The sequence below is a fragment of the Phodopus roborovskii genome, unplaced genomic scaffold (genome assembly GCF_943737965.1).
Source record: "Phodopus roborovskii unplaced genomic scaffold, PHOROB, whole genome shotgun sequence".
In the NCBI taxonomy this organism is placed as follows: Eukaryota; Metazoa; Chordata; class Mammalia; order Rodentia; family Cricetidae; genus Phodopus; species Phodopus roborovskii.
In genome coordinates, this window is record NW_026126625.1 from 7,652,890 (window position 1) to 7,680,433 (window position 27,544).

Here is a 27,544-nt window from a genome sequence, read left to right on the forward strand (position 1 = left end):
GAAAACTAGAATGTTAAACATCTCAGTAACAAAACACTTGAAAGATGCATCTCTCCTTAGAGACAACCTTTAAGTAGTTTTTTTAAGTTGAAGTAATTGTTAACAAGTTTTTGGCTTTTCTAACTTTAAGCCCAGGAAATATTATCTCTTATAACCATTGATTTCCTTTAAGGATTTTTAAATTAAGTCAACGTGAGTCAAACAGACAATTTAACTTCAACTCTGAATACAAAATCCACTTCTTTTAAAGCTGTGTAGCCCTCTAGAATATTGTAAATGCTAAATTCCAAGAGACGGTCTCATTTCACAGGGCTGATTACACATCCTTTCTATAGTGGCAACCATGTTTAATGGTGTGGAATAGATCTTGGAATAAGTTAAATATTAAGACACAGAACATGGCAGTAAGGTCCCTACTTTTCTTTCTACCAAATGCATTTCAAAGTTCATCCTAACCCCATACATTTACCAACTGGCAGAGAGTGAGGGATCCAGTAACACTGGAAAGACAACAGCTATCAGAGCCATGCTCTCTAAACAGCTTAGTGGATATATGCAAGTGCATCAGTCAGAATCACACACTCCACAGCGGCCAACAGTCTGCAGTTCACTACCCAAGACAGGCTGTGCTTCTCAAGTGTAACCTGTCACTTGTTCCAATTCCAAACAGATTCAGAGGAGACACGGACATGTCTGCAATCACACCAAATAGTTACGTAATATAAACACAAGTTAAATATTATCAAAATAACTTTAAATTAAACTGAAGTCCACTATTCTTAAGTGCACAAAGTATTTTCCCTCTAGTTTCTTAAATGCATGATATAGATCAAAGAGAATTGACATATTAGGGGCCAACCAGCTTCCTTGGAGAACTCCCTAGAATTATATCCAAGACTGTGAGGGAGCAATCATTGACTCCCAATGGAGGGATGGTTTCTGAATGTCATTTCTCTAAACTCAAGTCCAGGTTCTGGATTTATCCAAAGAGGAAGGGTGTGTGTGTGTGTGTGTGTAAATGACATTTTTGGAACTGGCTGTCATGCCTACGGTGACAGTGTTGTTTTTAGGAGACTTCTTCCCTGATACCCTTAATACTGCAGGCCTTCTGGGAAGCTGTTCCTAGTTCCTGATCCCCACTCCCTCCAGTTGGTCTGTAGACCTGGAAGTCTCCTAGGGAACATGTAAACAATCTGAGGGAAATTGCCTTTCTGTGTTTTCCTTGTGTCAGTAGAAAACCTCGTGGGCTAAGACATAGTAACAGGAAGGGCTACCCGAGTGTCAACTTCTCACAGGCTTGCCTTGTGCTTTTCCTGCTGTAGAAGACTGTACAGTCAAGTCACTTTTGTCTGGCTTATGAGAAAGGGTACTCAACAGTCCAACAACCTCAATCTTTGGATTATTTTATTCCTGAAATCATAGCAAACATCTATCAGAGTCTTTGGTTTGTTACTGGAGGTGGCTTGGAGATGAGGCCAGGCTCTTGTGCAGGTTGGGATTCTGACTGTGTCTGTTTCTACTGCGAACAGATGAAAACATTGTGTTGCAGCCTGGCACTTTGCACTTATGGAGCTGGCGGAGGTGCACAGTTTTGTAATGGGCTCTGAAAGTCCCTTTGTTACTGTATATCTTTTGACAGAGATGACAGGTTATGGGCAACCCAGAGGGCAGACTAGCAAGGCTCTGGTCGGCCTTCTCCATCAGGACACAGATGGGGTACTCGTCTTCCCCAGACACAAGGCTCTGTCCTTCACAGTTCCCATCACTGTCCTCCAGAAGGGTGGTGCCTTCCTCGCTCACCCCGTCGGAGTCCCAGGAGGAGTGACTGCTGCTCTCTGACTTCATACTTGAGGTAGTGCTCAAATCCAGGATGGTGCCCTCACTAGGGGGACCGGAGTTGTAACTCTCCAGACTGGCACTGTGAACTTGAGATATTGGATAAACCAGACTGCCCATGCCACTTGTTCCCTTGAAGATGACAGATGTCTGTGATGCTTGTGGTGTGAAAGTCACATCCTGATAGGCCTCCTTGGCTACATCTTGCAGAAGGTAAGCTGCACGGAAATGGTCCTCACTACTCTCCAGTGCTTCTTCATTCAATACTTTCTGGTGGAGGCTTAGGTTCGAGCTGTGTCTACAAGAGTGAAAAGACAGCCATTATTCTGAGAAGGAAGACTCAGCAGATGCTAGGAAGAACTTGTGGTGTTGTGGGTGTAATAGTCAGGGTTAGCATCCTGTGAGCTGTGCTGTGTGGTCAGCAGACATTAGACCACTGCTGTGGCTACTCATCAGAAGGCAGCATTCCCCAGGAAAGCCAACAGTCTGGAACTTAAATTTTCACCACCTGATTAACATGCAACTTTCTTCATCTCATCCATCGAAGAGGTGGAGACAATTTCAATTAGGCCAATTTAATGGGGATACTAGACTCAGGAGAGAACAAGAAAGCATCAGTCACAGATAATAAGAAACTAAGCAGAATACTTTATTTCAATGAAAGAATGAAAGACTACCATCTTCAAACCACACCATCTAATACAGTATTCAACACCTGACACACCACCACTGTCATATACAGAAAAGATGGTATGGGGGTATATTGAATGTTATTAAAACTTACATCCCCTGACTCCCTTTGCCCTTTTGATAAAGTTAGTAGAACATTAAAGATTCTTATTGTGGCTTCACATCATCTTTCTATTGGATAGTGCTGGTCTTGAACAGGAGAGGAGTTCATGTTTCACCCCAGAAGTCCTACAGGTACAGCTAGCAACTTTACTAGCTGGAAGAGTGTGAGTGTGTGTGTGTGTGTGTGTGTGTGTGTGTGTGTGTGTGTGTGTATGAGTCTAGTGTGTGTGTCTAGTGTGGGTGTGTGTCTAGTGTATATCGTGTGTGTGTGTCCAGTGTGTGTGTATGTGTGCGTGTAGTGTGTGTATCTAGTGTATGTCGTGTGTGTATATGAGTGTGTGTGTGTCTAGTGTGTGTGTATGTCTAGTGTAGGTCCTATATGCAGTATCTCATGATGAATCAGACAGGAGTTTTGCGAATGCAGCAATGTGAGCACACTGCCAATCTTGTACCCAATGATTTACTCCTGACAGGCAGATGATGAGCATCTATTATGACACATGCTGTTTATCCCCATCTTATCATGGATCTAACTTGTAAAATTAATGTTGCTCGTGCTTAGGGATCCCCTGGTAACTTCTGACAAGGAAAAAAAAAACCTTACACCAAAGGGTACAATTTTACAGGTGACCGGAGAATGATCCCAAATAAGAAAAACATCTCCACCAATAAAGATCAGAATTATGCTAGAGTCAAGAACAGAATTTGTATTCTAAATCTCTCAAGGTATGTGTATGAGGAAGTCTTAATTGTATTCCATAAAATGTATACATTTTGTTATGCAGCTTCTTTTACTCCTTTATACATGTTTTGTGGACCTGATTAGAATTATACTCCAAGATCACCCACTTTGCAAGCAGCTCTTCTCAGCTATGGCCCTGCCCTGTGATTATGTTAATGTTCCGCACTAAAACGGCTGGCATGTTTCAGCAGAAAACCAGACAGCAGATGGACATATTAATTCTGCTTTATTCAAGCAGTTGAAAAAGTCAGACATGTACTGCAACCTGGAACCTAAAGGCACTACTACAATGTAAACCTTTGGGTCTCATATCCAATCCAGCTCTTGGCTACCCAGTGGACACTAACAGCGGTCTCTTCCTTCCTCAGGCCTCAGTGGGTTAGCCCTTCCTAAGGTGCGGTCCCCTACAACCAGTAAATACTATGAACACAAAGACTCTGAACCATGTGCCAGGCTTTCTTCTCCAAGGACTTTGTGGGATCTGTGCCCCCTGCTGAATCTTCCCATCGCCTTCCAACTCCCACTGCAGCCCCTCTTTCTTGCTCCTATTTAGTTGAGGTCAATGGCTTTCAAAGTGAAAAAGCCTAGTCCCCAACATGCTTCCAGAAGCTCCCAAACCAAGATTTCATAACCAACATTATTAATTCAGGGGAGTTTCCAGAACATATATAATATGACATTCCAACAGTCTGAATGCAGAAGTAGATGTAAGAACCCAGCTGTTTTCTAATAAGTCAAATCTTAGAGATTTATAAAACTATAAAATAAAGCCATTTCTCCCACTATACTTATTTTGGAAAAATAGAAGCTATACTTCCCATTAATGTGTGGTATTAACATATAATGTGTGTATCCTTGTTTTAAAGAGATATGTCATATTTCTTCCAGTTTTACTTCCTAATACAGTAAACAATGAGTGATACAACCTAAGTAGAAAAGTCCTTGCAGGGACTAATGTATGGGACTAATATGTTTAATACTTGCCGGCTTGGTCATACCCCTTCATTCAGGGGCCTTTGTTAACAGATCAAGGAGTCTAGTTAAGTCTCCTAGTATGTGTGTGTCATTATAGCCTTCATTTCAATGCAGCAGTCTTAAGATCATCTGTAATTCCTTTTCACTGTCTGTTTTTCCCACTAGACTGACAGCTTTTGTGAGCAAAGATTGCAATTCCCAGTACCTAACACAGAAGACTGGCTGATTAAATAAGCATTTAAGATTCATTCTCTCTCTCTCTCCCTCTCTGCCTCTCTCTGTCTGTCTGTCTCTCATCCCAGGAGCTGCTGCTGACAGGAGGCTGCTGTGGCTCAAAGAGGGTAAGTTGGTTGCTTTAACAAACAACCTAATGCAGTTCTCAACTTTGATTTAGCTGAAGTGATGAGCCTGGGCCTGGACAAGGCCACAAAGTCCTACTTAAAATGGTGTTTCTAAAACTATAGTTTTTTTTGGTTTTTTGTTTGTTTGTTTTTTAGATAAATGTTCAAAGATCTAGACCACTGGAATCAAATGTGAAATAGTGTTAAAACATTTAGAATACAAGATGGAATCCTATTATAGTTGAGACTTCTATATACATATAGTTCATAACATAAGAAAACATTGGCTATATAGAAATTAAGCATCATATGAAAAGAACTGTCAATCTAGTATTGTTATAATTTAGTAGCTCCTGTAAGACTGCACCAGTCTCATAAACAGCAAAGATAATCTAACTGATATGACTACCTCTTTTTACAACAACGGGTTATTCATAAGTAAACCCTCCTCTTCTTGGAGGGTGAAGGAGAAGGACTGGTTCATTAATTAGGGATACCCTAGTGGTTTGGTTTAAACATCCTAGCAACAGAAGGCAGGAATTTTAACTAATATCTCCTGTGCTTCCTTCTCTTTATTAAAGACAATGAGAGTGTTCTTATGAGCCCTAGCCAGGAATGTGTGTGGGAGTCTTTACATTTTCACCCTCTTAACAAATTAGGTGTTACAATTTGGACTAAGTTAGTGGTGGTGCTAACCTGCTTCAAGTCAAGCTTGTTTGAACAATGTAGTTTTCACATCCTCTGAGCCATTTATCACATTGCATTTCATCAGACAGCTGACCTTCTCATTAAATTTCTTAGCTCACTTTGGCTGTGTTGGCTCGTCCTTTCAGAGGCTGGGAGGAGAGTGACCTAAACCATGATTAGTGTCCCAAGTGCACACACAAACACAGGCACAGTCATGTACTCCAGAGAGATAAGCCCTGTGAGACAAGTCTGTGTGTTATATGAAAACCCAGCAACTTTCAAATGTATGTAGTAGCCCCTGAAAGGAGCTGCCAGCCACCTTTATTCTCTGATAAGTTAACATCTTAAAAAGCCTCTAATCAAGCAGTTATTCCTTCTGCAAATGTTGCAGGATGACTAGAAGCCAGAGAATAGGACTTCATTATATGTAATGAAAATCAGGCTAGTTTTGAGAAAAACTGGACACTTTTAAAAGCCATATATTTTACACACTTCACTGACAAAACCAGCTCACCATTCTTTATCCCACACATCTGGGGGCAGATGTGTTTCTCAATTTGGGATCTCTCAGCCTTTACAAAGGTGGAATGATACATGTGCTGCAATATTAATACAAATATAGTCACTAGTAATTCAGTAATACCAGACCCACATAAACCCTTCAAGAAGGTAATAGTAGGAATCTACCAAAAAAAAAAAAAAAAAAAAAAAAAAATATCATCATCATGTCTTTCCAGGTCAAGTTTTGTGGCTGAATGCTTTGAAAGATTTAAAACTGAAAATTCATGAATTTCCCACATCCACTTTCTAGGTTTCACCCCTGACCTACAGCAGCGAACTTTAGGGTTAGGGCCCAAAAGCCTGTCTTCCTGGCCTTTCAGGCGAATCTGATGCCTGCTAAGATTTGAACTGCTGTCTTAAAAGAGTCAGTTGCTGAGAGACACCTTACCTATCTCTGCTCCTACGGGATGGGAAGGCAGCACCGCATCCTTCCACTGTGCACGTGTGTGTCTCTTTGGCATGGGTATTCTTATGATGCGTCTTCATACTGCAGGCATTTTTAAAGGTCTTCTTGCAGATGTCACACTGAAAGCGATTTTCCTCCTTTTGCCTCACCAGTGCATGCTCACCCAAGTGTTCCAGCTCTTTAGACTCTTCCAGAAAAGGAAAAGCCATCCCTCTGCTGGACAAAGCACTGAAAAGTCCCCCAGCCAGCAGGCGCTGCTGCAAATCCATGTAGTCAGGAAAAGGGATTTGGGGCCCCAATCCAGGTGTGAAATGGCGCTCATGGCCACCATCCTCCACCTCTCTTGGCATTACTGACGTCAATGCCAACTTCTGCTCAGCCTCCCTGTGTGTGTGTGTGGTTTGCTCAAGGGTTCTGCTGATAGCTCCATGGGACTCAATCACAGATTCCAGATGGCAGGGTCTTTCTCCTTGTGGGAAAGACTTCTCTAGGCTCAACTGTGTGTGCTGTTCCTCAGGTACTCGGTCTGACTGAGGACTGCTATCCTCTGGCTCATCTTCACTGACTACCTGCAGGGGCATGTCATCATCTGAGCTGAGGCTGTGCCTCTTCTCATCAGCAATTTCCACAGCCTCCTTCTCTATTTTGATAGGCATACTGGACTTCCGGGATTTCTTCTTGGGAAGAGCATCGAATGGCATATCTGTGGAAACCAGCTGTTCTGGGATTGAGGAGGACAACAGAGGGAGAGAAGGCAGCACACCAGGTGTGTTTGCCAGCTCAGCAGGAGTAGCTGGACTGTGGTAGAAAGGAAGGACTGGCTGGACAGTTCGTAAGTTAGGGAAAAGCACGCCATTCTGCCCAATGCTGGAGAAAGCTGGCTGACCTTTGGAGTCTTCCACTGAACTGGTGTAGCCTGGGAGAGGCCCACAGTCTGGAGACATCACTGTGAAATTTGGGCGCTTGTATGTCTCAGAGCTAGCCAGGTTCAGGCTGTTCCTGAGATCTTTGTCCCGGTTATTTCTGTTCATGGGCATGTGCAGGCGAGGGTTGGGGTTGGCGCTGTGTCGGTTCCGGCTCCTCAAGGAACTGAACACCATGTTACACCCTTCAATGGTGCACTTGTGCTTGATCTTCAGGTGGACGGCATTGTAGTGGATCTTCAAAGTGCCTTTGTCATAGAATGTCTTCTCACATGCGGTGCAGAACACCCGGCCTTTCTTAGCACTAATGCTGTTCCTCTCAGGCTTTACTCTGACCTCAGGGGACAGCTGTGTCCTTTCGAGCTTAGTAGCGATGCTGTGTGAACTGGAGTCACTTAAGTGTGCACTGTCTTCTTTTGGGGCAGCAACATCTGGACACTTTAGACACTGTTCTTTTTCAACCTGAAATGGTGTGGACGTTAAGAAGCTGCTGTCAGGGAAGGGCCCATGCAGCTCCTGTTTGGGGTCCTGACTTTGGTCATGACCCTGCTCCAGCATGTACTGCTCAGGCAGTGACCCTATCAGAGCAGGGGGCAGAGGGTTGAAGAACTGGAAAGGCAACATGAAAGTCATATTGCTTATGAGGTTCTCAAAGGGGTGCATGCTGCTGGGGTTCCCTTTGTCCACTGGAGTGGGGAGACTAGCACTCCTATGGTTGCAGCTCTCAATGAAAGCCCTGATGTCTACGTTGGCTGTGGAGGGTGGTATGACAATAGACTGCTCTTCTTTCTCCTGGATTGCCATGAGCTCAACTATGGACTTGGTCTCTCCAAACCGAAGGAACTGCTGCAAGGTGACCACTTCCTCCTCACTGGTCATGATGCTCCAGTGGTCCAGCACCTTCCCTGAGGCATCCTAAATACAAACCAGAATGGAAAAGAATGTCCATGTCACTGTTGCTCCTTCTGTCCCCCACGGAGCTGCCATCTGAAGCAGCCTCTGCCAGACTACAACAGGGTGTTTTTGTGCCTGCCAGAAAAACGTTTCCTGTGGATCAACTCAGGACTCGAAGAGCTCAGTCCCTGCCCACCTCACTTTCCTAGGCCAGAGACTACACAAATGTAAACAGTGACCTTACCATTAGCCTAGACAAGTGAAATAAAGGTGTATTACTCAAACCCAAGTCAGGGAAGTTTGGAAATCATTTTCTATCTTATTTCAAAGCAGTCAGTTGTCATACATGACTTTTGTCATAGCTGAGGCACAATGACTTTCCTCACTAAAATAAAAACATGTATCATCTGAACAACAGTAGAGTCTTCATGGAAAGGTTGTACAAATGGGGCAGTGAAGTCTGGATATATACCAAGTATTCATTTGCTGCAAACTTAATAATCTCCTAAACACCTACCATCAAAAACCAAATGAGAATGTATTGATCTACTGCCCATGTTCATAAAGCAGAGCTGTAATTATGCTGGAGTGTTGGAGATCTTTCAAACTCTAGCAAGGCCTAACTTTTCCCAAAACTACAATAAATATTTTATCACAGAACACGTATTTGATGGCCTACTGAGATTTTTCACAGTGCATGTGAGAGTTTTGAAGATGAGGAGGAATGTAACATCATAAATATTTCATACACCAGAGGTTCAAGGTAATTGATTCCATATTTTTAATCCTAACACTAGAAAGCAAGATTATTAGGATCATTAAATATTGATCTATGTCGTAATGTAAGACCATAATGCTACTCTTCATATGGCCATTTCCAGTCAGTGGAGGGCCCTGCACCAGAGGTGTGCCACAGGATTCCAGGGAAAGATTATAAGCTTTAGAACTGGGAATCAATGTGCTCATTTCTGGGTCTGCTCATTACTGTGGAATAACTTTCAGTGAGAGCATAAAGCACTCAGAGCCTTTTGGAGTTTTGATTAGAAAACGAGGGTAAATGGGTATGGTGCACATGTCTAATCCCAGTACTCAAGAGGCAGAGGCAGGTGGATCTCTGTAAATTCAAGGCCAGTGTGGTCTACACAGAGAATTCTAGGCCAACTAGGGCTAAAAATAAAAAGAATGAAAAAGGAGAAAGTACTAGAAGAGCATGTCCATTAATAAAGGGGTACCATCAGTACTTATTTTAATGATATACTCTACCTAAAACTGTATTTAATATTAGACTTAAAAATGCATGTACCTCCCATTTCACTGAAAAAATAATTTTAACCAAAGTTTGCTGATAGTTCTGGTGTAGTGGCAAGAAACAATGCTCTGGTATTTCAGGAAATGTTATTTGCTCATAAAACACTTTGATTGCCTTTGAAGATGGAACATGAACCTTATACCCATGACATGACCTAGGAAAAGAGGATAAATTACTCTGAAAGGAGAAAAGGACTAGATGCCTAAACATTAGAGAAAAGAAGAGAATATGAGAGGAATCTAAAAGAGAATTTGGGTGGTGCTAAGAAAAAAGAGAAAGTGGGGGATGAAGAGTTGATAAAAGGAGTAAGAGGAAGGTGACAGACAGAGAACGAATGGGCTAGGTTATGATTGCAACCATATCACATATGGGGCTGAGGAAGGACACTCAGCAACAGAGTGGGAGAGCCTTTCCAGAACAGCAAAGGAACTTCAGTGTGTGAGATGCTGGCTGTGTAGCTCTGCACATGAGAGTCCTCTCTCACCTCCAGTTCTCAGTAAAACCTGACACACAGAACATCTCCAGTCCGAGGGTAGTTTGGGCATGATACATGTAATAGAGGCAGCTCCAAAAATGAACCAAATGGTTTTCTGTGGGAGTTAGCTTAGTGATACACAATCCCATAGCCTGGAGTTTCACAGAGATCTCGTGGAAAGGATAGGAATCCTCACAGGATATGAATCAGGGGCTTAAGTTATTAGGAAAAAGTTCAGAGGGAAGGACAGCTACCATTGACTGATGGGCACTGGGTTACACCAGTTACATGGGCACTCTAGAAAAACAGAAGCAAGGTCAATGTACCTGTAACACATATCCACGAATATAATCCTGAAGGGTCCAGTCCAAGGCATGGAGGATCTGCAGAACCTCATCTTGCTTCAGCACACTGAAGAGCCGGTCCAGTAGGATTTTCAGGCGCACAGGGATGGCCTGGGTCCCATAGAGCATGAGGCTGCTAATATCGAATACTACATTGGACTGAACAATTTCCACTTGGCTTGTTGGATACACCGGGGGAATCCTCAGCTTACTTAGAGCTGAAAATCAAGTGCAAGACATTTGGAAAAGCTCAAATTTTAGGAGAAACATTACACAGAAAGTCATCTGGGGCTCCTCCTAGTTGTCTGCCCCAACAGGAAAAAAAAAAAAAAAAAAAAAAAAAAAAAAAGAACTCATAATAAATAATCTCCTTAAAAGCTACTGGGATTCATGTTCTTCACAGAAACTTCTTAAATAAAAACAACAGGTTCAGGATTTTTCTCCCTTCTTATGACATTCCTGAGGAGGAAAATCGTCACAAACGGGGACACAAAATCAGCAAGAACAGAACTGAGAGAATGGATACTTAGGAATCGGAGTGTGGAGGTGAAGATGGACTGGGATCAAGGATACTGGGTTCAGGTCCTGATCTGCTGCGTGGGAAGAGGGCTTTAGGAATTAAGCTACTTAATCCAGTCTGCTCACATAAGAGTTACCAGCCGCTGGGGGCTATTTACATGTAATCAATCAAAGTTAAACAAAGTTAGTAATGCCACCTCCAGTAGCCCTTGCCACATTCCTAGCATTCAGTAGTTACAAGCGGCTCATGACTGTCAGATTCAGAGAATGCATAAGCAGGATGGCCAGTTATAAATTTCATCTAAATCATGAACAAAGGATATACTTATATCAGGACATATTTCAGCCAAAAATATTAGGGGCTAATTATTCCCATGGAACATATCTATCACTGCCATATAACAGCATTGGAATATCAGTTTTGACATATCTAGATCAGAGCTAGTAAGATAGTATAAAAGTTAAAATGTGAATCGATAATTTATGTAGCCTGTTACCTGGAACATACTAGAAACTTACTATTTAGCTTAGGAGTCAGCTGTCCCCTTTGGCATGAAATCAGTTCCTTTATAAATTTAAGTTATTAAGAAAGGTCACTACAGGACGAGAGAGGAGAAATAAAGTTACCATGAGCCACCCATCCATGCCTGCACTGTTCACACTGTCGGTGGTTTATTTTCCCAGGTTTGAAACTCTGGCAACTGCAGTTCAGAGTACAGCCAATAGCCTACAAGAGAGAACACATATATGCATATGATATATAAGAGCTATGTACAGAATATGTTGCATTTATTAAACAAAATTCCCTCATTCATAAGATTCACTCAGCAACGTGTGCCTTGTGCCAGACCAAAGGTGCATATTATATCTTAGGAAAGAGGAGCAGTGAGCCCAACACTGGGAGGCCATGAACATAAATATAGGTAATTTGCATACAAAAATAGGGAGAATCTATAAGGACTTCTGAGAGAAGATTATGGTTTGAAGCCTTGTTGTTATGAAGGTCACAGAAAAATAACAGTTGAATTTCACCAAATTTCTAAGTTGATCAGAGCAGCTATATGTATCAAGAGCAGTTTAGAACAAGAAAAATAATAATCTGAAGCAAGAGTAATCTGGGTATGGAATCTGTTGCTCTCAGAGACCCGTAAGATCTGGTAGAGGCTGAAAACATTACATAGATTTGAGGACATGTAATGGCTGATTATTCTACGTGACTATCAAGAGACAGATTTAGGTTGGGCAAGCCCTGCACTGAGGCTTCAACTGTATGCTATGGAGCATGTCTTGTATGTGTGTGCGCGCATGTACATACGCTGTGTACAAAATTAAAGTGATGGGCTTTGTCCAACAAAGTCTTAGTATTTTTGTATTTGTACATGTGGTCTTGTGTTGTACATTTGTGTATGCATGCATGTGTGGGTCCAAATATGTGTGCATGTGTAGCCCAGAGGTCAATACCAGGTCCAGGCATCTTTCTCAGTTAATCTCTACCTTGTTGAGTCAGGGCCTCATAGCAAACCAGAAGCTCACCAATTCATGCAGACTGGCTGAGCAGTGAGCTCTAGAGAGTCTTCTGTCTCCATCCCCACCCCACTGGCTTACAGGATGCTGTAGCTCTGAACTCAGTCCTCATGCTTGCAAGGCAAACACTACCAACTCATCTTGTCATGGTTTCTCAACAAAACCCCTAAAGGAGCTCAGTCAGTGAGGTTAAACTCAGATGGGTTGTTGTTCTTATTGGTGGTAGTGGTGATGGTGGTTTTTCTTTTTCTTCCTTTTTTTTTGGGGGGGGGGGTGGCAATAACATATGCTTCTGGGTGAAAATTTGTATGGTTCAAGAAAGCTTTGAAACTGGGGAAAACGTTATGTTCAGAGAAGGGATGATAAAGTCTTCCAGTCAAAGGGCTGTAAGGCACAGCATAGAGGACAAAAAAGGGAGAATCTGGCCAAGGATTTGGGAAATTCACTTCAAGGAGTGTGTAACCAGCCTCCCTAAAAACAAAACAAAACCAACCAACCAACCAAAACAAAACAAAAGAAGTAAAAAACAAAAAACCCCAGCTGCTTGTAGTACTGTAAAAGACACAGCTAGCTAGCTATTTTGGAACAGTCTGGCACCTTCCTTAAAAGTCAAACATAGAACATGACCAAGAAATTCTACTCCTAGGAATACAGCCAAGAGAGTAAAAAAACATGTCCATCCCAAAACCATCTACGTGATTATTCATAGCATTATCCACAACAGTACAAGTGGAAACAATCCCAATAGCCACCACAGATGAATAAGCAGGATGCGGTCTACCTATACAATGGTGTATTTGTGTTCTCACAAAGGGACGGAGAATGAATATCTGCTACAAATGGGTGAAATCAGGCACAAATAGTCACATAGTGGTACGTTCTATTTATATAAAAAGTTAGGAGGAGGCCAATTCCTAGAGGCATAACATAGATTAGTGACTATGGGGAATGGAGTAAGGATGAGAAGAGAGTGTGGGGGAAGTGGTAGAGTGTTCTTTGGGTTATACAAAGGAATACCTTGCTTTGTCGTGTGTTCATTTACTGAGCTTGCAAATACAGCACCTTTCACAAACAAAAAATTTGTGACAATCCTCTGTTGCCTATTAGCATTTTCCCAACACCTCAGAGTTATCTGTATTTTTAAAACAATAAACTATGTTTCAATTAAGGTATACACACTTTAAAAACAACTGGTATTTCACATTTAACAGACTATATTGTAGTATAAACTTTTATTTGCACAAGGAAAAATTTTTAAAAGCATGATTTGCTTTATTTTGTAGAATTCAGCACAATCTTATCAATATAGGTAGTAACTCTGCTTAACTTGTTGAGGAACTATCAAGTTGTTTTTGGAAGCAGTTGGATTGTTTCACATTCCCACAGTAACATATGAGGGTTTTACCAACAGTTGCTATTGTTTTGTTATTGTTTCAAGACAGGGTCTTTTGCAGCCAGACTGGTCTCAAATTTACTATATAGCCAAGGATGACCTTGAATTCCTGACCCTCCAGCCTCCATATGCTAAATGCTGGGATTACAGGCCCATGTCATGACACCTGAATGAATGAATGTATGTATGTATGTATGTATGTATGTATGTATGTATGTAATCCTGGTGATTCTTGTGGACGTGAGTGACATCTCATTTGTGGTTTCCCTGATGTCTGATGGTTTGGGTTTAGCATCCTTTCTGTGTCTACTGACTATGTGTGTATCTTTCAACACATATCTGGTGAGACCCTCTGACTATTTTTTAATTGGGTTGTCTTTTTGGTATTATGCTCTATGAGTTCTTTTATTTCCAGGTTGAGGTCTGTTACCAGATATATTATTTCAAGTGTGTTCTCCCATCTTTTCTCTTTTTTAGTGGCACCTTTTGAAGTACAGAAGTTTCAGATTTTGAGCCAGGTTTTTGTTGTTGTTGTTGTTTAAAGCTGATAAAATATCCTAAAATTAGATGGTGGTGATGACCACACAGCTCTGTGAAGGAATATACTAAAAGCCAGTGAACTTATACCTCATAAGGATTTGTGGTATGTGAAGCACACCACAACCAAATGTTATTTAAAAACTGGTGGCCCTACTTCAGTGTGGATGAACTTTTCCATGATTTGGCTGCCTCCCACTGTTCCTTTGACTAGGATGAACACTGAGCAGAGCAACCAGGAGTTTTCAGGTGAAAGAAGAGCTGCTCACAGCAGAGGGGTGCCAAAAACAGCAACAGCACCACCTAATCCGCTCCAGAGACTAGCCCCAAATGGGAAACAGAGTTTGAATTTTTTGTTTTTAATTTCAGCAAAGTCATACAAAGAACCTTATGCAGTTACAGATCCATTCTTCTTAATAAAACATTCTAATGCTATAAATTATTTCACCCTTTAAAAGTTTCTGCTTGTGTGTGCACATTCAAATACATTACACCCATTGACATGTGCATATATACAGCTATGCCTTACTCAAGATTAGTAGGCCCGAAGGAAAACTCAAGGATAAAAGTAAATGATGATTTAATTTACATTGCATAGCCTCGAAACAAGAATTTACAAATTCACCATTAGCTAGGTTTGGTTTGGGGCACATCTGCTTTGTTGTCCAGCATCTCAAACTTGGCTGCAACCCTATGAACAGTGACTTACAAACAAACTAATCATCTGTTTATAGCTAAATGCTAACAGAGCACTAAGTTATATAATGCTGAAGTGATTCACAATCTGGATTTAATAAATATTGTTTAAAATATTTTAAAAGGAAGAACTTTTTTTTTTTTTAACCTACATTCATGGAGATGTCATTTACCCTTTTAGAAAAGTTATGGCTAGGCATGGTGGCACACACCCTTAATCCCAGAACTCAGTAGGAAGAGCAGACAGATCTCCATGAGTCTGAAGCCTGGCTGGAGTACACAAGTGAGTTCAGACTAAGGCTACACAGAGAAAACCTGTCTCAGAAAAAGTGGTTATGGAAATCTAAAAGTAAACTTACATTTATTTTGAAGACCAAACCTGTTTTAAGAGAAAGAGATGCCCTTGAGTGCATGCTTGTTCCAATCCCTAAAGACTTTCCTCATGAGACCGAGGCTCACAAAAAGTCCCTGGAAATACTGTGTGATTCTGTCTCACACGAGGGAGAATGAAACCACAAAGAGCAATTCCCAGCATACTTCTCAGCCTAAGACTGGAGCTTATTTATTTCCTCCACCTCTCATCACCTCACTCATATTCCCCAGCTTGGGACTACTGACATTTTAGGTGCATAGATCTTTGTGGCTAGTCTAGGTATTAGTCATAACTTTAAACAATTGTATCTATAATTCCCATATATAATGTTGATTTATAAGAAACATTCATGTGGTTGCACATGAAGTTATTTGAGTAAGGCTTGGCTTAATAAAGCTTGTTAAGTATCTATGGAAACCAATGTCAGAGGAATTACATATAAACTAGAAGAACCTAATTAGAACATTGAAGAAAACTTCTAATGTAAAGATCATTGAATTTTCCCACACTCTCAGAATTCCACAATGTCAAATTATAGCATCCTTAGCTAAAGAAAAATTAAAAATTCTAAAATGAAATCAAACTAAAAAAATTCTAATAAGACAAAAGTTCTCAAGTAAATGGAAAACGTGAAATTTACATGCTTCCCTTAAAGTCCATAATACTTCCATTCTCCAGAAACATAAGGCAGATGTTTCCAGCAATCCAAACTGACAAGGCATGATTATCTTAATCATCTTAATCAATTTCCAGAATTGTTATTAGTCACTTTGATTTGCTACAAAATTCTGGCTTGCTATTTTATAACTAACATTTGCTCACTCAATCACAGCTGATGTGTAGCACATCTGGCCATTTGCTGTCTTGGGATAGAAATGTATAGCCAGGATTTTAGGTACCTTGGTGGACCCATTTAATCTCCTGTTTTACCTTTAGCTTGGGGAGATGCTTCCACAGGCCTTTTGCTGAGGGGCTGAGTACCCATCCAATGCACACAGTGGGGTAGAGGCAGATGTCCAGGACAGTAGAGGCCTGTGATGGGATTTGAATTGACCCCAGTAATAAAAAACTTTCAAAGTTACTGTCATCTCTAGAATATATGTATTAATATCATGTTTCTCATAGTCTTGGAAAGGGTAAGTATGAGAGCTTTAGGATCCCTTATTTGTCACACTGACCCTTTGGAGGTCAGTGATCTGACAGAGGCAAAATTTGCACTGTATCTAGCTGGGTAACTTTGTTGGCTCAAGGTATTTAGCTTGCACTGTCTAGTACACTAGCTGCATGTGACTATTGTGACCTAATTAAATAGAATAGCATTTAAATTCAGCTGCTTGGTCACCAGTCATACTTAAGTGCTCAGGAGTCTACCTGTGGCCAGTACTATCGCAATGGATGACAATGGACAATGATGAAAGTATTTCCATCATTACAGAGTTCTATGGGGCAGTGCTAAGTCCAGTGTTGAGATCATCCATTGCTTTTGACATGGTGAGGCTCCTGTTTAATAGATAATTTCATTTAATCCTTACTATCTTTCTGTGAGGAGAGGAATATTTTAGAACACTTAAATTTATGGACAATTTGTAACTTATTCAAGATCACACAGCTAGTTAGCTTTATTAAACATTTATGTTGTGTGAGACAACACACCAAACAACATCCACATGTTAACTGCATTTTCTTTTCACAACCATCCTATTTTATATACCAAGAAGCTGAAGAATTTACAGGCTATCCAGGTGATCTAAAATCTGTATATTCAAGGAATATTCTGTCTTAAATATCAGTATTTGGTGCTGACTACAGAAGCAATTAATCTCTACAACCTTTAGAGTTGGGCATTATTATGCTATCTGCCAGATCAAGAAGTTAAAGAAACTTCATTCAGTATTTCTGGAATTTGAATGAGACATCATTTTAGAGTCTAGAATCTAGACTGTCAATGGTATTGTGTAGAACAAGACTGCTGATACCCATATCTTCAAGGGGCTGAAAATCTAGAAGAGGTAGAAAATGAAAAGATTAGTAAGAATTTCAGAGTAAGGGCCAGGCATTGGTGACACATACCTTTAATACCAGCACTTGGAACGCAGGCAGAGGCAGAGCCAGGCAGATCTCTCTGAGTCCCAGGTCAGCCTGGTCTATAGAGCGAATTCTAGGACAGGTTCCAAAGCAATACAGAGAAACCCTGTCTTGAAAACCAAACCAAACCAAAACAAGAATTTCAGAATAAGGAGGGTGTTAAGAAAGCTGAGCAGAACTCTGTGCTAATCATTTATCTGCTGGCTTGCATAGTACAGATAGGAAGAAGTGCGCTTTGGATAGGACCGTCATCGAGGCCCTCTGGGGAAGATGCACATCCCATTCCAAGGGATGGGAAGGATGGAGAAGTGTTTTTAGAAAGCTCAGCAACTGCGAAGGCTGTAAGATGTAAGGGACACTGGTGAGTTTAGGGAAGAGATAGGAGACCAGCAGAGCTGAAGAGTGAAGTTAAATTGTAGGAAATAAGGCAGAGAGGTGTCAGAGGCTATTCTGTATAGGGCCCTGTGGGGCACACCGAGAGTTTGAATTTTGTTCTGACAGTGAGCCTCCTGGAAACAATACAAAATGAGTGTGGTCTGCTCATTATAGAGAGACCTCTGGCTATACAGCTGCACTCTTTCCCTTCACCCCACCGAGCTCGCGTGACTATGACATAGGCTGCTATGCACTCCTGCCATCCTCAGAGATCAGTTAGCCATATTAGTGGATACACAGATGAGAGCTACAATCAGACCACCCTTCCTGCCACCGTGTCCACAAGTAAGTTCTTGGGTCCTCTGGCTCTGGTGGTTTGACTCAGCATAGATACCACTATCAAAACATGATAGAAGATAATGTTCCTAAAAAGATTCCCCACAGTTCATCACTTCAGAAGAAGACAGTTACGATACCCATCGACTAGAGACAAAGTCTCATGCTCGGTAAATTCCCCTAACTGAACTGAGAGAAGGGTGAATGGCTGAATGGATAAAGGGAAGTTTTGACCTTGCCCAATGATTACAGACATCCATCTAGTTTCCTCTAAATTTTATTTATTTATTTTACTGTACACAGGCCCACATGCCACAGCGTACATGTAGACCTGTGTACAGAGGACCATGTGTGGGAGTCTGCTCTCCCCTCCACCACATGGGCTGTACTTTGTGGCAAGTACCTTTACCCACTGAGCCATCTTGCTGTCCATGATATCTTTTTTTTTTTTTTTTTCCCTGATAAGCCTGAGTAAAAGAATTTTAGCTAGGCTTGATGATGAAGGCCCATAATCTCAGTTACACATGAGACTAAAGCAAAAGTAAAAAGGATTACTGATTCAAGGCTTGCCTGTGCTTCAAAGCAAACGAGGCCAGCCTGGACAACTGGGTGAAGTCCTGTCTCAAACTGAAAACTAAACAGAAGGCAGCGGCCATGGCTCAGTGGTAGAGTGCTTGCTGAGCATGAGGGACCTTAGACTCAACTTCTACTACTGAAAATAAGAAGAAAGGGAATTTTAATTTTGCATCCTCACTGATGGACAAATGACTGAACACCGGCTCATGGCAGACAGTAGAATGTGGCACATTACAGGAAGCTCCTCATACATGGGAGGCATATAGCAAGGATGGCTGAGAATAAAGAATGTTATCTAGTATGTTGGTGCTTTTTGCTGGTAGCCAAATGCATTTCCTAGGTTGCACACGTACACACTCATTTTCCCATTGACTATTGAAAGAACCACAAAACAAAAACATACAAAAATCCACCTAGAAAATGGCTCAGTAGAAGAGGTGGCTAAGACTAAGTTTGGAGTCTGTGGCCCTATCTTAACGGTGGGATTCCAAGGCTCTGCCAGATCCCTAGTGTGAAAAATCATTAAGTTCTCAACTTGAAATCAAAGGGCCCAGGCTGCCAAACCACAACTCACCTAAGCTTTAGGACAGAAAGACTTCTAGCTGTTCCAGCTTTTATTTTTAAACAATGACTATAGGTAACTATTAGTTTGTTTGAGTGCTGGAAATTTTCAGTGTACATAAAAAACTGCTGATTAGAATGTATTGTAAAGCACAGAGGACTCCCTCAGTTGTGTGAAAGGGAGGATACTATTTCTTTCCACCTTCAGTGAAATTGTCATTCTCCTCCCTCTGGGGCTGCAGGGCTGGCTCTCCTGGTTCAGAAAACCAAACTATTCAAAGCTGGGAGCTGTCCTCTCTTTGGAGCCAGCAGCCTCTTTGGTTCTTACTGTTTTTTGATTCCTAGTTTCCCCTCATTTTCACTAACTTCTTTTCATTTTTTTTAAAGCTCTCCATTAATTTTCTCATATTCTGAAAATACTATTGTCATTTGTCAGATGGGCAATTAGGACAACTGGGAGGAAAAGGGAAGGGAGGCAGCAAGGGTTTCTTGTGTGAGGCAGATTACCTGGCCGGCAGCACTGAGCAGAAGCCCATCTGACAAGCACACAGACCAGGCACTTGTCTTCCCAACACATCATGCCATCACCTTACACAGATAAGTTTTACAAAATGACAAAAATTTACCTACAAGTTTTATAAGGTTTGGCCAAGTAGTTGGAACCACAAACAGCCTCCTGTAATGCAAATATAGGTCACTACCAGGATCTACTACCAGCAGGGGCACATAGCTTTTCTGGGAAAAGTCATACAACTAGGGATAGTCAAAAATGGCAGTGATAGACTGACTGCTCTTCTAGAGGACCTGGGTTCAAATCCCAACACCCACATGGCAGCTCAGAGCTGTCACTATCTCCAGTTTCAGGGGACCTGACACCATCACACAACAAAACACCAAATGTACATAAAATAAAATGAAATAAGTTACTTTTAAAAAAGCAGCAAATATGGTTATTCAAAAGTTAGGTTGCTTCATTCACAGTTGAAAACCCAAGGCTTTGACAGATACCCAAAACAAATGCAACATCACTGATCACCTTTAGAGAATACCAGGAAACCAACAAATTGTTCTGAAAAGCAGTAAACAAAGAGAAAGAATGTAATAGCTGTTCTTTCCCATATAACTTGTGTTTCAGGTAAACAAAACCATTGATGAGACAAGTTGTCTTAAAAATGTGAGTCCTATTTCACTGTTCCTAATTTAAAAAAAAAAAAAAAAAGCAACAATCAGCCCCATTGGGCCCTGAATAGAAAATACATCCTACTGCACATTTGGTACTCTTGTCAGAACATCCAAACCTGTAACTGATCAACATTCTTCACCAATGCCGAGTTAGGAAGATGGGAGACAGAAGGCTATTTAAATGGCTTCACAAGAAACTAATTGTCAGGACTCACACTAGCATTCTGAAGATGGTTGACTTGGCATTTTCAACAGATAATGGCAAGGTTTAAAAAAAAAAAAGACTATAAACCTAGAAATTCAGTGACAAATGGTGTATACATCTAGATTCTAATTGGAACAAACCAATGGTAATATAAAGTTTATAAGACAATCTAGGAAATTTGAACATTGCCTGGAAACTTAATGGCATTAAGGGGTTGAGGCTTGAACCTAAGGCCCTGCACACTCTTAAGTATATGCTCTGCCATTGAGTCACACCCCCAAATTGTTTTAAGATGTTTTATAGCATATTGGTTTTGTTTTTCTAAAGTGGTTGCATATATATTTTGCAGCTACATATCAATATTTTTTAATGAAATTATATGACAGCTATAATTTCCTTCAAATTAACATGGGGTTTCTAGTGGTAGGGGACAGGGAATATAGATAAAGATGGTTAACTGTTGAAGTTCTAACCACATATAAACAAATTTCATTACACTATTATAATTCAGTTAATTTAAAATTTTCTATAATAAAAAGTCAAAAAGTAAGCTATGTCAAGATGCCTATTCCCTCCAAAATTTCAATTTTCAGGAGTCATAAGATGCAGAATAATGCTGTACAGAGAGGCCACAGGAGTGTTCCTCTAACGAAAAGCAAACTTGTTCTCTGTGTGCAAGCAAAATCCTTGGTCTGCATGCTGGGTTCAGGAAGCCTGGGCACAAAACACAGGTTTCTGTTTGGCCAGTGAAAGCCAATCTTGAAAAGCAGTTTAGGTGGGGTTGAGAGGTGGGATGACAAGAAAGAGAGTCAAGGTGTCTCTGTTGGGTTTATGGAACCATTAGGGTTCTGAACAATGGGAGACACTGTTTACCAACATCACTATTCAGAGAGAGGGCCTGGGGAACCTCAGAAGTAGTCAGTATTTGCAATGTAAAAATGGTACGATGGAGAACTGACAGAATGTGGCCTCTCTGAAAGTTAGGCATGAAGAGAGAAGCCAGAGGCAAGGAAGGCATGGAAATAGCCTGCAGAGAGGGCTCAGGGAGCTGGAGCCCCTTCAGGGGATGGATGCTGGGCTAAGTCTACCTGTGAGCAGAAAGTACACATGACACCTTTGTAATGTTCTCTTGGTGCTTAGTTCAAAGAGGATAATGGGAAAAATACTTGTTCTTTTGATGTTTGTAAATCAAAGCCTAAGTCCTATGCCAAAACAATTTAACATCTGCATCCTTTTTTCTTAAAATTATTAGTTTTGAAAATGTAAAAATAGTAGAATACACCAACATCTTAGAAATCAAACTGTATGTTTTAGAAGCTTTAAAATACATACAAATACAAATGATACAGGCATATTCTTTTTCCCTTTATAATCCACATGTAGAACTCAGAAAAATTCAGAAAGAATCTTCACAAACCTTTGATAATGAAAGCTAAAAAAGACATCGGTGGTATGTAACACAGAATCAGCCTTGGAAAGTGGGGAATAAAACAAAACAAAAACAAAAACAAAAAAACACTTTACATTTTTAGTTAAGGCAGACAAGTAAGTATTTAACACAAATTTGTTACTAATGATAATGTAAAAGCCAATTGTGACCATGTCTAAATAAAACTGTTTTAGGGACTCAAAGAGAACTACAAACTGACTTTTTGAAAAGATAAACTCAATCTCATTTATGTCATCTGAATTCCCAACTTAAAATTCAGCAGTGTATCATGAATTGTTACAGCTGGAGGTATGAGAGCTCAGCCATCATAATTCAACAGTCAGAGAGGACTATGGAACAAATGATGATGCTTCTAGAAGCCAGGAAAGAAGAAAAAATAGTTTTCCATGTTTCAGTATATGAAAGGATCACACAATCTGCAGGAGGGGACAACTGAAGTAATACAATGAATAGAAAGAAAAGTTAAACACCTAATTAGAGTTCACCTGAGGCAACCATTTCCTTCTGTTCAAATCCAGCCTTCACATTTTATTTTCCTAACCACTCTCTTCCTTCACATTAGTGGAGAGAAATGGTCATCCCTGCTAAGCTAGAGCCCTTTTATGATTGGTTAGGCTGATTTATAATAAACAGTCTGTGTGGATAGGAACTGAGACAGTTTTTTTTTTCCCCCAGTAACTATGTATGTCTGAGGGGGCCCCAGGTTGGATCCTGCAGAAGCAGGGCTGCTTTCTGTTTGGACTCACTTTTGACTAAAATGGGTACATGAGTCTATGTAGAAAATGGCAGGTGCCACAGCCACACTGCAATCTTGGAAACTCCAAAATGAGGGGGAAAGGACTTCAAAGGGATGATGAGATAAGCAAAGAGTTTTCTGCTAGAAACCAACTAAAGAGAAAGGAGGACCCCAAAACTTCCTGGATACTCCTTCTGTGAAACACCTAGTTATCTTTAACATCTCTCAGAAAAGTCACCAACAATAAACAAACAGGTGAAAGATCTGTAGTGAGATACAATAAGGGAAAGTACAAAAGGGGTGTACTGGCTTCCTAAGCCTTGATCTCAGGCAGCAAAGTCAGGTGTCCCGGTTCTGAGAATCTGGGTAGTCTCGGTATTTCCAGTTCCTTTCTAACCAGCCTGTTTCTGACAAAAGTAACTACCCCATTCTAAGTGACATCTGCAGAGAGGAAATTCACCCTGGGGTGAAGAACACCACTCCTGCAAGTAATTTACCTTGCAAACCTTCAGGGCAATTCCTTTTAATGGCCACCGCCAGAATAACTTCCAAAGCCAGGTACAGAAGCTCAAAGACATTTTTGGCCCCTCATACTGTAGCCTAATTTTACTAACAGACCAAACTTTTAAAACGTTTCGCCATTTACACTTACTTCTTGGCATTTAGAAATGACCAGAGCAGGCTGAACAGACAATTATTTTTCTATGGGGGAAACCTAGGTGGCATTTCTCACCACAGGGCTGGGTCTTTCCAAGCTAATGATCCAAGGTACAAAATGTGGATATGGGGCTGGAATACAGGTCTAACTTCTGCAAGGGGAAGGTGATAAAAACCAAATCATTCTCTGTATAAGCCTTGTATTTCCAAGGTAATGGCTTTATGTAGGTTAAGATTTCTTATGTGAATTACAACCCAGGTACACAGATTGGAGCATAGCCTAGGAGATACTCATGGGCACATTACTCAAACTAGGAGCCATTTTCTCTCTGCCGGACAGAGCTTCACAAAACCCTTACCAGACTGCATGGGTGGAGATAATCGTACAAATTAAATCATGCAGCTGTCTGAACACAGCCGGAGTCCTCACAAGGAGCTCACACTACAAGTGAAGGTCTCATTGCAGTGTCTGAGTATTCAACTACAACAGAGTATGTCCGGTAACTGAGTGGAGACAGTAACAATTTCTGTAAAATTAAAGTTTGCTAATTTACCAGACAATAAATGAAATAATGACTCATATCATATTCTTTTTAAGTGTCTGAAAGTATGCTGAAAAGAACAGTTACCCAAATTCCTCACAGAAGAGGGGCTGTTGTCTTCATCTTATTTTAAAGCAAAACTAAAATCCAGCACAAACTGTAACATTCAAAATGTTTTTACAAGATGTGCAAACTTTCACTTTAGTGCATACAGTTTCAATAAAGGTATAATCATATGTATCTAAGAATTAGGGAAGGGACAAATGAGAGTTGTATGCTTTGCTACTCAACAGAAGTTTTAACACACAAACACCAATTTGTAACCTTAATCTCTTGGAAATCATTAAAGATTCCATACAATCTAAAAAATCTAATAGCATAGTGATGATAATAAGGAAGGAAGGAAAGGACATACAAAAAAGATTTGCCAACACGCTGTTTTTCCATTTACTTATACTGTCATACTAAAATCTTGTTGCTTTAATAAAAATCTATTTTTTAAAAAAGTGTTGATACGGGCTGGAGAGATAGCTCAGCCGTTAAAAGCTAGGCTTACAACCAAAAAAGTGTTGATACATCTGTTCTGTGTTTCCATGTAGAGACAGACAGACAGACAGACAGACACACACACACACACACACACAGAGAGAGAGAGAGAGAGAGAGAGAGAGAGAGAGAGAGAGAGAGAGAGAGAGAGAGAGAGATTCCCAGGACACCAGTGGGACCTCTTTCAAGCCCCTTAAGTGTTAACAGCAGAGGCCTGGTTGCGACCAGGCGTCTGGCCCTATTTAAATGCCCTCATCTTCAGAGGTCTGCGGTGAGCCTAGCTATAAAACTAGGGGACATTACGGAACCCGGAGTGTCTGATCTTTCCCTGCAACACACAAAACTTCACTCATACAATTAAGGCTGCTAGTTGGCATTCCATTTAACTGTCAAACTCAGGCCGGTGGCAGCCCCACAGCCACAAAGAGATGCCTTAAACGAGAAGAACATGTTTCTACACCGCATTTGAGAAAGTTTGGCTCCGAGCTATGCACTGATTGATATCAGATCTCCCTCACTCGCCTCTCCAATCTTGTCACATCTGGCTGACAAATCCCCAGGAGCTTATTCAAAGTCAGGAGGCCTTGGGGTTAAGGGGGTCCTTGGGAGAAGCAGCGTCCTGGGACAGCGGGCACCCAGCAGCGGATTCTGGGGCACACCTGGCTGGAACACTCTCCCCCCCCCCCCCCGTTACTAGTGAACAGTCCCTGCACCAGAAAGAACATCACCACTGCCTGGCCAGGGTCCCTTCCTGTCACCCGCAGGCAGACCATTCCCAAAGACACTGGACCTTGGCTCTGGCTTCCCCATCGGCATCCCGACATGCTCCTTCAAGTCCCTGCGCCTCTGGCAGACAAGGACACCTCACTGTCCCACGCGCCACAAGCCAGGCGGAACGCCGGCTAACCATCTCCTCACGCCTTCAGCGGGGCTTATCTGCAAGTGTTGTCTTTGGACACGTCTAAGCTGACTATTTGCTGCGCTTTGGTCTTGGTCGCTTCTCTCTCTCTCTCTCTCTCTTTTTAAAGCAAGTATTTGTCCCTCAGGGGACCGGCGCCCCCTCTACGCCCCTCAGGCGTCTCCTCGACTCTCCTCCGGGAATGACCAAAGGTCACGGCTTGAAATGCCAGACCGAGGAAGGTTCGTGTGCCAACAGCGTTTGAGCGGGGGCCCTGGGGTGTACGAAAAACGGGGTGCCGCTCGCGGGTCACCTGTCTGTGACTCGGGCACAGGCGGTGGGGACCGCATTTGGACCGCCCGTGGTGCGTGCGCACAGCCCGGCGAGCAGGTGGCCCTCGTCAGGCGGGCCCCGCGCCCTTCGTCCGCGCCACCGCTTACCTCAGCCATCCTGCGGCCGCTGCGGAGCCGGCCTTCCCGGCGTGCGTCCGCTGCCCCGGCCGCTCCGCGTCCGCCCCGGCTCGGCGACCGCCGCATCCACGCTCCGGCCGTCCGGGCGCCCCTGCGCAGGAGAAGTGGGCGGCTCCCCGCGGCGCCCGGTGGCCGCGCCAGCCCTTGCGCCCCTCGTGCGCCCTCGCGTCGCCCCCGCGCCCCGGGGGGCCGCCCCTCCGCTCGCCCCGCCCCGCCCCGCGCCCCTGCTCCGGCCGCCGGGGGGCTGCGGGCTCCGCGCCGGGGAAAGGCTGCGTTAAGTTGCTGCAGCTGAGGCCAGGCTGCGGGCCCCCGCCGCGCACAGCGGAGACCTCGCCGGCCGGCCGCGGGCGCTGAGGTGTCTGCCCCCGCCGGGCTTGAAGGCACTTGTTGAGAAAGACACAGACGTGTCGGTGTTTGCCTCTCCCCGGCGAGGACGAAACGCTCTCTGAAGTTCCCTGGCTGTGCTCTCTAGGGCTGGTGCTGCCTCCCGCGCCTCCCCCGGAGGCGCCTCGGGTCCCAGTGCGGACGAGGCCGAGGGCTGCACCGCCCCCGCCCCACCAGGAACTTTTATTTCCACAGATGTGGGGACTTGTGTCGGGTCACGGAGGCTTGATTGGGAACTCAAACACCCGGGTCCCTTGTGTAGTCTGCGTTAAAGTCCCGGGTGTTACCGCTTCCCTGGGACAGGTGACTCTCCTATCAAGTGGGTTTGACTTTCTTCCCCTCTTGGTGGAGTCTAGGGAGACAATGAAATGAAGTGCTCGGAGCTTCGTCCTTGTGAGGAGATGGGGAGGGGCCCACCTGGAGAACCGCTTTCCGGGGCCTGAGGACAAAGAATCCTTCAGCCTTAGGAAAGGAGCAGGCAGAGATGGCCCACAGCTGGTGTGAAACAGAACCAGGCTTTATAGCTCCGGGGCAGGGCAGACCCAGAACTTGAGGCTTGCTTGGCTTTTGGGGGTCTGTCTTTTTAGAATTTACAGCCTAGACTTGGAGTGACAGGCCCTGTTTCCTCTTCTCCCAGTGTGTTGCACCTGCTTCGCTGCTGGTGAGGGTCCTTGAAAAGGAAGCATAGTCCCACACAGGATCTGAGGTGGAGGGACAATGAATGAATTCTGCTGTTCCGGAAGGAGGCAGGTGCGTGCTGACAGCATGCTTCAGAGGGGAAATGAGAAAACAGGACGCACAAGGAAAAAACACGTGTGGGTATCTGGGCTTCAAGGGGGTCTGGAGGCTGAACACCCGTAACTGGTAGCTTTGGCTAGGTGGCTGTTTGGGTCTACACAGTGGTACCCTTCCTTGCAGGCATGAAGTTGCCTGGTCTCATGTGATGAGCACTGGCCTGTGGGAGCAAATTAATACTGCCACATGGGTAACTCCATTATGAAGACTTGTTTTATTAATGGCCAGCTAAACTGGTTGTTTACCTTCTATGCCTCTGCTCCTCCCCAAATCACTGTAGTCCACCACACAACACTTTGGCCTTTCAGCCTTTCTCCTGGTACTCCCCCCCCCCCCCCCCCCCGCTATTGTTTCAGTTTCTTCAGAGAGAAATGTAACCCGACTCAGAAGTCTTCCCTGACCCACCAGGCCTCCACTCT

At 42.7% G+C, this 27,544-nt stretch overlaps 1 protein-coding gene across 1 annotated transcript; it reads right to left on the reverse strand.

The window, feature by feature from the left end:
• Positions 1-1,002: 1,002 nt before the first annotated feature.
• Positions 1,003-26,034, reverse strand: Bnc1 (basonuclin 1). Its single transcript, XM_051206562.1, has 5 exons — positions 25,917-26,034; positions 11,432-11,531; positions 10,268-10,503; positions 6,323-8,178; positions 1,003-2,134 (listed from the first exon to the last, which is right to left on the reverse strand). Exons 1-5 carry the CDS (start codon positions 26,010-26,012, stop codon positions 1,450-1,452), a joined length of 2,973 nt encoding a protein of 990 aa, XP_051062519.1. The 5' UTR covers positions 26,013-26,034; the 3' UTR covers positions 1,003-1,449.
• Between the last annotated feature and the right edge of the window lie 1,510 nt (positions 26,035-27,544).